This window comes from Lygodium microphyllum, chromosome 5 (genome assembly GCF_053477565.2).
Source record: "Lygodium microphyllum isolate KBCC chromosome 5, Lygodium_microphyllum_v1.1.10, whole genome shotgun sequence".
In the NCBI taxonomy this organism is placed as follows: domain Eukaryota; kingdom Viridiplantae; phylum Streptophyta; class Polypodiopsida; order Schizaeales; family Lygodiaceae; genus Lygodium; species Lygodium microphyllum.
The window spans coordinates 167,598,952-167,610,284 of record NC_141139.1 but is presented as its reverse complement, the minus strand read 5'-3'; the positions used below and the strand labels follow the sequence as shown (position 1 = coordinate 167,610,284).

Genomic DNA, 11,333 nt, shown 5'->3' with positions numbered 1-11,333 from the left:
ACAGGCGAGTGTCCAATGAGTCGGACAAGGGTGGTCCGATTCTGGACTCTCGTCCGATTTTGGACTGGTCCGATTTTGGACTAGTCCGATTCTGACTGGTCCGAGTGGTTCGATCGGACAAGATGGTTCGAGTGGTCCGAGTCCGAGTGTCCGAGTGGTCCGATTTCCAAAATCGGACGGGTTGGTCCGAGTGGTCCGAGTGGTCCGATCGGACAAAATGGTCCGATCGGACGGTTGTCCGAGCGTCTGATTATGGACTGGTCCGATTCTGAATGGGGTCTGATTCTGGGACTCGGACGAGCTGGTCCGACTACGCGACCGACGGCCCGCGAGTTGCATGCGATGCCTCTAGGCTGACGTCTACTACACCGAATCGTCCAGCGCCTTCTAGATAGGTGCAAGACACTACAAGGGAATGCCAGACATGCCTGGAATCACTATGGTACTCGAATCAAATGGCACTTCAAGGATCTGTGCCCCTATTTTCCTGTTTTAGCCTATTATACAGCAACAGAAAACCCTACTGTTTGCTTCTTTTTCTTTGTTTTTTCCTATCCTAAATGCATCCAAATCACAAAGTAAATACCTACACTACTCCAACATGCTTTTCCAGATCCAAAAAACCAAAAACCTACTTGCCAAGGAGATCGAATACCTCTTCAAACTCCCTCGCTTCCTACCTATCTACCTCAAGCACCGGTTCGGGGAAAACCTTACTCCAATGCTCAATTCGAAGCGCACAAGCGCTCAAGGCTTGAATCCGTTGGTCCCGGCAACGGAACCAAAATGTGGGAGCTTTCACTCAACCGCCAAGACCCACGGACTGCTTATTGTTTCAAGCGTTCCAAGCCAAGCACTAATGGCTACCTCTCACATAGCCGACACACCATCCATATCTACGGGTGTACTGAGCTTACCTCTATGCCGTTCGAGCTACCTCCTCTCCCGCGTACTCCGGTAGCTCCACGATCCATGTGCAAGCTTCAAGTAAGCTCCATCCTCAAGCTCCATGCTCCAAGCTCCATTGTCGCGAGCAAGACAAGAGAAGAGAAGAGAAGAGAAGAAGAGAGGAGAAGATGGAGGGCTTCTCCTCCTCGGTCCCTCACCCTCACACACTCACTCCCTCACACTCTCACACTCCCTCTCTCAAGCACAAGCTCAAGCAAGCAAGAAGAAGAAGAAGAAGAAGAGGAGAGCTAATTTTGGCCACACACAAGAATGAGCTTCTCATTCACTTTTCAACTTTATATAAAAAACCCTAAATCCCTTTTGGGCGGTCATCCCCTTTTCCCCTTTTTTACATGGCAAGCCGTAGCCTAGGCCCTTTTCCCATTGTCCTTCTATCTTCCTAGCTTTCTTTCCACCGCCCATCTACATTTACAAATTGCACGGGTGAGAGCCTGGTGCTCCTTGAATTAAACCATGATGCACTTGCGCTTTTTTACAAAAGTTTTGACTTGCGCTTTTCCTTGTGCGCCTTTCTCCCTTATTTAGGACTCTTCTCCTTGTGCGTCTTTGTCTTCCGTTTCTCTTTGCCTTGGCCTTTGTCTTTGTCTTCTGCTTTAGCTTTTCCGAATTTTCCAACTTCGTTCGTTTGAGGGTTAACACCAATGATGTCTTGGTCTTTTCTTGTTGAAGCTCCAATGGTGCAGAGTAGTATTGTTATGGGATCGAAGCCAATCCCAACCATGTCCACCCCTCCAGAGAGTAATTACAGACTTTTTCAATATAGCTAATCCCTTGGCCACTACCACCTTGGACACATCTCCTATTGACAGGAGCCATTGAGGAACATCATCATATGGCATCACAATAGACAAAGCTACAATGTTATGTAGAGTATGATGCCTTAGGGTACCTACTTGGCAACATAGGCATGATCTTATGCGACGCATTCGCTCCACGATTGCTCACTACAGACAAAGATTACCACACTGACTCAATCAGAGATAGCTGTAGAGTTTTGGTAAATTCCATAGACTAAGAGGGAGATACTCTATACTCTTTCCTTATTTTTCATTTCTCATTTCAATTTATCATGTAGATCTAGACATAATTTTGTTTTTTTTCTTTGATGAGAGATGATGATACCAATTGTATTGATTATGTTCTCATAGGCTATCCTAGCCTTCTAGAGACGTTAATAGATCTCTCTCTCTCTCTCTCTCTCTCTCTCTCTCTCTCTCTCTCTCTCTCTCTCTCTCTCTCTCTCAAAATCATGTGTTCAATATTGGTTGCATCCATGTGCTTTCTCATCATGGGGGTGAAATACCTTATCTCCAAAGTCTCTCTATTTAGAAGGTCACCCTACGGTATGGACATCAATCCCACCATTACCAATATTGCATTTGATCCACAGAAGATCCTTGCTTGCAATCAAGGATCGTATGGTTTGTGAGGTTTGTGAGGTCAAGGTGGTGCAAGCGTAGCTTCACAAAGAAAGCAATCAATCTCTAGGATCTTGATCAAATGCTCCTCTTCAAGCAATGGGATTTATGGACGAAAGGATACAAGTTATTCATCTTCATTGGAAGATATCGGTTTGGAGAGCCTTTTGAGAGAGTAGCTTTTGATCACTGTGCAAATGTAAAAATGTGAATGTTGAAATGTAGATTAAAGTATGCATCATGTATAGTTTGTCCATCATGACATCAACATATCAATGTAGATCAACATATACATGCTAACCATTAGATCAAGATACATGTCTCTCTCTACCCATTGTGACCATGATTGTTGCTAGTGATTAGGATACTAGTTAGAATATATTAATAAACTTAGCATAATTCCATATGATAGGGAGTTATTCTCTCTCTCTCTCTCTCTCTGCGTTCTTAATTTAAATTAAATGTTTTTAACACTACTCACTAATTATTTGTGTCTGTGTGAGTAAGTAAGATAGATATGTAGTTATTTAATTACTTAGCTATTTATCATTGATTAATTCATTATTAGTTATTGTTATTTTTAAATGTAAACTAATAATTGATATACTTAGAACTAATGTAGTTTACTCATTTGGTTATGTCTCATCATTGCAAGTTTTAGTTTAGTAAATGCAACTACAATCTTCATACAATATAATCTTTCACAAGGTTAGAATCTACTTTTTTAAAAAAATTATTATCGTCAATAGCAAAGAAAATGAAAGAAAAGCAAAGCAAAGTGCATAACTTCTTTAAAGACGTGGGAATGGCACCTTCTCCTATAATTATGAAACAACGAAGAGACTTGTGGTAGCTCTTAGGCATGTTACTTGTATAACATGTTTATGCATTCTTTTCAGTCATTATTATGCTTCTACATAGTTATAAGTTCAATCTATTTTTTTTCCCTATAGAAAGTAATTTGTAAAACTCAAACTTTGAACAAGCAATTTTTTTTACAAGTGCAGCTATGTGATATTTTGTAATTATCTTTTTTTTTAAAGAATGAAAACATAACTGTACACCCAAAATTGAAGAAAATCTTAAACATTTGAAAGCTTTTAGGCTTTTCAAGTTTGTAAACTACAAAAGCTTTAAAAAGCTTAAAGGAAAGCTTTAAACGTTGGAAAGCCTTAAGCCTATATAAAGAGGGGAGAGTTAAGTAATATAGGCCACTCTCTTCATTACAAAATTTCTCTTATTTGAGGAGAGAGGAAGGTCATACACAAGTGTATGGAGACATGTACGTCACTTCCTCAATCATCACGTTTGCAAGCTAAACGGTTAGATTCAAATATGTCATTTGTTTTTTTTAGGATTAGTTTAAACAAGTTTCTCCTTCATTTTTTTAGTTTATTAAGGTTAGATTCAAATCTTTGTCATTTGTTCTTTTTAGAATTAGTAAATAGTAGTGAAACAAAAATGAAAGAAAACGATCTTTTGAATGTATGGCAAAAACGAAAGTGTAACGAACTTTCAAACGTACTGAAAAAAATGAAAACGTAAAACTTCAACAAACCAAATATTTTGAATGGACGGGGGAATGAAAAACTTTTCCATAATTACGAAGAGACTTATGCCAACTCTTCGACATACTATATAGCATGTTTTTTAATTTCAATTAGTTTTTTTAAGTTTATGTATTGTTATTATTTATTGATATCATTTATTTATTTTATTAGAATTAGTATTAAGAAGAAAAACATCGTCGTCCTTACAAGTTGAAAAAATAAAATATATTTTTTTAATTACAAAATATAACATTTTTTTTTGTAAATAAGTGAACTGCAGTTTTATAATAAAAATATATTGTTCTCATCTACATCGATTCCGCTACGAAAAAACAAAGTCACAAAGTATTCTTCAGGACTTCTAGAAAAAGGAAAACTATGGCTTCTAGAAAAACATCACTAAAACCGTTTGCTGCAACTTGGTACAACATAGAAAAATTCGAATCATCTTGGGTGACAAAATGTGAAAGCATCATTGGAAGACTAACAATATGCGCATCCTATGGTATAGTCACAGTGCAACATCATGCTGTCAACTCGCAAAAGAACGATCCATCTATAGAAGAAATACAAGTTACAACAACTTTGTCAAGCACTATTTTTATCCTTACATGCCAACAACATAGAGTCAACATGATGATAACTAAATGTCAACCATGTCTTGTGAAGAAAGAGAGAAACAAATATGTGATGTCACTCTTATCAGACTACACAAAACGAATTCTCAATGAAAACCCATTACAACTTCAACTATTGAGCATCATTGAAACATGTCTCAATCTGCAAAACGACGAGCGATTGCAAACAGAACCTTGGACCGTCAATCTATTCTCGATAACCCTCTAGTCTCTTGGAATGATAAATCACTTTCGTAACCATCTACAAGAATTAACTTGACTACATCCGATATTGTGAATGTGTTTACTTTCAACATGCTACATAATCCACTCATCTATAAGTACATGGCTATAACAGAACATCCACATCCAAGGATAGAGTTTTGCATCCTCAACAAACAATCTGTCGAAAGGATTATAGAGCTCCATCGTGAAAGCTCTCGGTTCGACCCAATGCTCCAAGCAGATCACGAGAATAAAAGACGTTACAGTTTGCTTGAAAATATAGTCGAGCCAAGCCGACGAAAGGCATTCCAAAGAGCCGATCAACATGAGTTCGCATGCATCATATTACGGAATAATAACCGTCTCATTAAAAGAATGACGACGTTCAGGATAGATGGCTTGCCTATAAGAACCTCACCCTACCTAGATATCACCTTGGAAAATGCAGTGTTTCCGTCCTTATTTCCACTTGGCCATGGCGCTTACGACCAAAATAAATGTGAACGCTAAAATCAAATTAGTGACTTAAACTACATATGCATACATATTCTCCTTTCAACATCTTCCATGTATTTAAACAACGCTAAAACTTATCTACAAATGTACTTCGCTTCAAAACACGACGCATATCTAAACACCATCAGTAAAATTGCTACATAACAGACATGCAAGAACTACATATAGAACTAAAAACTCGTTTACTGAGCTACACATGTCAACCTAGTTGTTTTATAGTGTCTTTACAAGGTGGTTTTTATGAATACAGCATCTCAAGCTATACAAGTTTCTAACCACAAAAAACTTGTGACTTATGAGTGTTATTTATATTATTACCTAAAGCTGCATGTGTCAACCTAATTGTGTTTTTCTTAATCCATTTTGACTTGATGCTTTTCCAAAAAAAAAAAGAAGAATATATGTCTAAAGTATGGTGTGAACGTATACTAGAGGGAGGGACGTTTAATGACGTGATATTAGAACAAGAATTACATCATCTGTCTTAAACAAAAGAAGCCCTTGTATGCTTCCTGTAAGCCACTTCAACCTGCTTTCCTTTTTCGCTCGTGTTCGTTAAAAGAGATTGGCACAAGAGGTACATGAGACCACCATTCTTGGAGTCTCGTAAAATACAACCCTGTGGCTTCTTGACGGATAGGCATATGTCTTGTCAAAATTTCCCAATAGAGTAGCAGCAAAATTACCTTGAGGGGTAGCACTGCGAATACAACTGCCAATATAATGAGAGATAAGATCACTTGATCTGTTACCTGCATGGAAAGAATGTCATCTTAAACTTTTGGGGGAAAACTCCAAAAGCCAGATACCAGGAAAAGAAGAAGACTTCCTTCTTTTGCAAATCTTGCAGGAAGAAGAGAGATGGTTGTGACCAAGTCAAATCAACCTGGAGAGGAAATAGCAGAATCCACAAAGAAATACATATACGCACTAATATAGAGTTATCTTGCATGCTCTGTCGTAAGAAAGGCTCCTGAAGCTCAACAGGAAGAGCAGTAGCATAGCAGAACAGGAACTTATTAATTTCAACCATCATACTCTTCAAGTGTCCAACCATGTTGCTGTCAATGTCAGTACTGCTGCTGCTGAGGTTTGGTGCATTTACACAATCTGTTGGCTGAAGATTGCCGATGGAGGCAGATGAGCTTAAACAGCATCTCCACAGCAAGCTTTCCAGATTTGCATTGAGAAATCTTTCAAGATTTGTAAGGCACATATGAATTGGGATCAAAGTCAAACGCACAGAGAATTTGTTTGCCTCAAGGGCCTCTACCAAGAAATACAATGTTTTACCTCCAGGAATAGTCACCGGGAGCAGCACATCCATAACAAGTTTATTTGACAGCCAAGAAACTTCCTCGCTACTGCTGAACACTGGCAAGGAATGCCAGGTTGCTGCACCTATACATGCTGGCAGCCTAGGGGGGCCCTAGGCATACTGGATCCTTCAAGTGTCACAACAGAGCTTTGTCTGTAAGCTTGTAGTAGAGAGACTTCTTCCAAGGTTAGCACCTCAGAAAGAATTGCTGCTACATAAGACTACGAGGGTGCACCCCCACATTGGGGCATTGGGAGAACCATGGAGATGGAATTTTAAGAGTTCAGAGCTAGAGGTTAACTGAATTACAGCATCCATCATCGAATCTTGGATGATCATTTATTCAGCCCTTTCTTAGTAGTTCACCACCTTGATGATGATATTTTCAGATAAAGGCTCACTTTGAAGTCTCAGGTTTCCATCCCCTCAAAGACATGGCAGGTCCCAGGTCTTTGAAGTCTCACATTTCCATCTCCTCAATCACATGGCAGGATACAGGTCTTACAGTCTTAAGGACCCCTCAGTTTTGGTGTAGTGAGAATTTCTTGCAGGTTGGAAGCTTTTTACAGCTATGAGTTGGGTTGGTGTCTTTGTGATGCATGAGATACTTATAGCCTTCCTTCAGAGAGAGGGAAATGTGTTACCGTTTCTGTAGTCAAAGTCCAGGATCCCAGGGGACAAACTGAGAAAGACAATCAAGGTGATGACACCATATAAAGAATTGGTTTGTTAGTAGTAATCTGGTGTTGGTCCTTTATTATGACACTCGGTGCCTGAGAGTTTGTAAGAGGAGAAATTTGCAAACTCCAATGAGATCCTGTAGTGGTTTTGAAACGTGCATTCTGCTCTAGACACTTCTTACCTGTATAGGAGGAGGATTCAGACGGCCATGATGGAAACACCGCAACTTCCATGCAGCATTGGAGGAAATCTTTTAATATGTCTTTCTTGGAAATATTCGTGAAGACTCCAGGACACTTTAGGCATTCGATGGTGACATCCTTTTCACGGAAAAGCCCCATAAGGAGCAGCAGGGCAGCATTCATGGACAGTGGACTTCACAAGCAACGTTTGGCTATTTGTCTTCTCCTGTGATATTAAATAGCTGTTTGGATCAGATCTGGGCTGAGTTCTTTCTTCATTTTTAGCTCTCTCTTCTTCTAAGAAGCTTTCTGGACAGTTTTGTCTCACAAAATATTACTTTTCATGAGAGGGACAACTGGCAAAGGCAATAGGGCAAAGCTAGACTGATTTGAAAGAGCATACACTGAATATCCAAGGGAAAAATAGTGACCAATTTCCTGCTGTAATAATCAAGATTTATCAATCAGAAACCCTACTCAGCTGAGCATCCAGTTTTTGTACTCGATTTGAATAGCTCTTCAGTAAAAACCTAAAATTTCTTCCTCTCTGATCATCGGGACAACATTGTAACCAGCTGAATAGTAGCATGGCACTAGAAACAACATTGTGCTACTGATCTGAATCAGCATTTCACTTTCCTGGCATAAATTTGGCTCTTTGCATCAGATGAGGATTGCTATCATGTTCTCTTCGATGATTCGCAACATTTGGCTCAGGGAAAAGATGGACTGATTTTCAGAGAGATTACTCTATCAATTCGGGGTCAAAAAAATAATTAGTTTGCTATGGTATCTTTGTGGTTTTTAGCGGGTATTTACTGGATGTGCAATAGCAATGATATTTGAGCCAATCGTCGTCAATAAATCCAAAGCATGGAACTAAAACCAGATGCAAATCAGTTTTTTGTACTCCAAACAATCAACTTTCTTATTTATCTTAAGAAATACTGCGAGGAGTGCCCAAGCTTGGGGCCAACAAGTGTCATGTGCCACTGTGGGAGCACTCTACCTCCATTGTCGTGAGTCATTTGCTTGCTTATTTACTCTTTGAGTTAATTGTGTTTGCAAGTTTAAATTTCTGGTTCCCTTCAAGTGTTTGCAACTTAAAAGTTCTATTGCCCTTTAGCTCCATAGAAGGCTGGTTTCAACACCTTTAGATAGGGGGCCTCAAGGAGGAGAGTGGAGGTTTGAGAGAAAGTAGCTAGAGCTTCACTAGCAGCACATTAGAGATAAGAGGAGAGACAATATGGGTGCAGTTGCATAGTAGAGAGAATGCAAGCTACCAAACCAAAGATGTACCCATGAAGGAAGTTAGAGGAGAGTACAAGTATGATGTAAGAGCTTCAGTTAAGCTGTACGAGAGCTCAACAATGGGACTTGGATGAACACATTCTTTCATGTGTTTCCTGTCTCTCTCTTCTTCAAGCTCTCTCTCACCTAGCCAACTCGTACTCTTTACTCTGGACTGCCTGGTTCTCTCCTCTCAATCCCAAAAATGAAAGAAGCTAAACAATTTAAGAACAGAAATAGTGAGCATTACTGTAGTTCTCTGCGCTCAAGTGTGGTTCCTCTCAAACCATAACTACTCCCCTCTTTTATCCGTCTACCCCACCACTCCAATGCCAAGAGCAGAATAGAGAAGGAGAAGAAGAAGAGGATGAATAATGGAGCTTTTTGGTTGGCTTTTTCTGACCGGTTCCTCATTGTCACTCTCCCTCACTCAATTCCCCACTATGATTGTAACAAACCTTCTGTATATCAATTGTTACTAAGACATATTGACTCAATGATTCCAAATTAATTTGATGCTCATGTACTTTGAAAGGGATTCTGTATTATTTAAGTGTTTCAAAATATGATTAAATGTTTATCTTTCTATCTAAGGGTGACCAATGGCCAGAACACCCTATAATTATACTCGGGTCAACATTAACAAGATGCCTAGAAGAAATTAAAAGTTCAGTTGGGTGGTCAGATTAACCAAAAAGCCCAGATAACTAAGACTTTTACACTCAGATAGTCACATTAACTAGAAACCTATATAATGAGTGGTTTTAAAAAGTGGAACCAAATGCTTATGATCGAAGAAACAAACCATGAATCACTGAACTTATATAATGAAACTCTCTAGAAGCTAAATTTGGCAACTCCTAAGATTTAGAAGGTTATTATTTTTGGAAGTTGCTCAAATAGAAATTTTGTTTACGTCAAAGGCTCCGGAATTTCACAAGGAAATTTTTTGTTTTCAGTAGCTATCTCAAATTCTTAACCATTTGAGTGATTTTTAGAGTAGAAGATTTGAAACCTTATTTCTTTAGAAAAGTGACATGTGGCATCCAAAAGAGGATATGTGTCATTTTGAAGAGATAAGTGTAGGGAGTCATTTTCAACAAACACTTGTCATTTGTAACCTCTACTTTCTACTTTTGAGTAGCTAAGCCCCACACCTATATATTAGAGGTCTCTCTCTTTATTTGAAACAAACTCTCATACTGAAATTTCAGCTGCATGCTTTGTACTTTCCTGTCTATCTCTCATCCAAGAAACACTTTCTACTTAGCTTGATCTATTCCAAGCACTAAGAAGGAAATCAAGTTATTGCCCGGAGTTTGCAAAAATTAGGGTTTCAAAACCCTAATTTTCAGAATTGCAACAAATTAGCCCTTTTGTATATGATTCAAGCACTTGGTGCCCGTGGTTTTGTTTCAATAAATTCCTAAAAAGGAGAAAGAGTCAATTCCCCTCTCAACATGGTATCGACTCTTTTCTCTCTCTCCCTCTCTCTATCTTCCAACTTTCATGGTGATAACTAATCGAGTTGATTAAGTTCAAAGTATTGTCATTTTCATGTTCTTCCCCGGGCTTACAATGATTCTCTCATTTTCTCATTGTTTGGATAGCAAGATGAGAAAAAGAAGAAGAGGAGAAAGAATAGTGAGTAGCTTCTCTTCCTTAAGTCTTTCACTTCCCACTCTCAAGCTATGATAAAGCAAACAAAAAGATAGAGGAGAAGAGACTGTCAATAGTTTGCATACACAAGAATGAGCTCTCTATTACTTTTACATATTATATCCATTAAGGTTAGGGCTTCCACTTTAGGTTGGGTACCTTTGCCCCTTTTCCACTCATGACTAGTCCTCTTTTTCAAATTTTGCTATGGGCATCGTGGACATGGTCTTGTGATAGAAGCAAATAGAGTTGCATGCAACCTCCTCATTGTTTTGTGGATCTTCTAGTTCAACCCCGAGTAATATTATAACTTGCATGAGAGTAAGCCCGTTGGCTCTCATTTTGTTTCTACAAAAATAGAAGAGTCACATATCTATAAGTAATTAATGGTAAAATTAAATATCCAACTTATGGATATTTAGTGCCTAAAGTAACATACTCAAGTTTTCAAAAATTACAATTCTTTCCAAAAATTACTTCTGTCACACCAATTGACATTCCTTGTGGACATTTGGTGCCTATAGTAACAACTCTTCCCAAAAATTACTTCTAGCATAGCGATTGAGCTTCCTACTTTTGGAGTCTTACATTATTATATTTGGCAACTACTAATTTTAGCTATTCTTGAATCAAGTTAATATTTATCCCCTCCTCAATGAGTATCGGTCCCTTGGGACTCTCCATCGAAGGTAGCATACTTGGCTTGCACAATAAACGTGGAATGCATGGATTTGAGTTGTAAGGTTGTGGGAGGGGTAAAGAGTGATGTTGATAATGAGGATTGATATAGCCATGGATGAAAAATGTGGTTGGTCTTGCTCTAGGAACTTCTAACTTGTAATGAAAACCTCAGATGCGTTCACTTTCTAGGGGGGGAGTGCTAGCTTTCTTTTTGTGCACAATAATAT

The 11,333-nt window shown here is 38.7% G+C and overlaps 1 protein-coding gene across 1 annotated transcript in view; it reads right to left on the bottom strand.

Moving 5' to 3' along the window:
- Nucleotides 1-5,097: 5,097 nt before the first annotated feature.
- The window catches only part of LOC148036661 (uncharacterized), a 79,261-nt gene continuing 73,025 nt past the window's right edge, over nt 5,098-11,333 (bottom strand). The window contains exon 10 of the mRNA XM_087678701.1: nt 5,098-6,047. Coding sequence (XP_087534827.1) covers nt 5,820-6,047 — 228 coding nt within the window. The 3' untranslated portion in view covers nt 5,098-5,819. The remainder of the gene's footprint in view (nt 6,048-11,333) is intronic.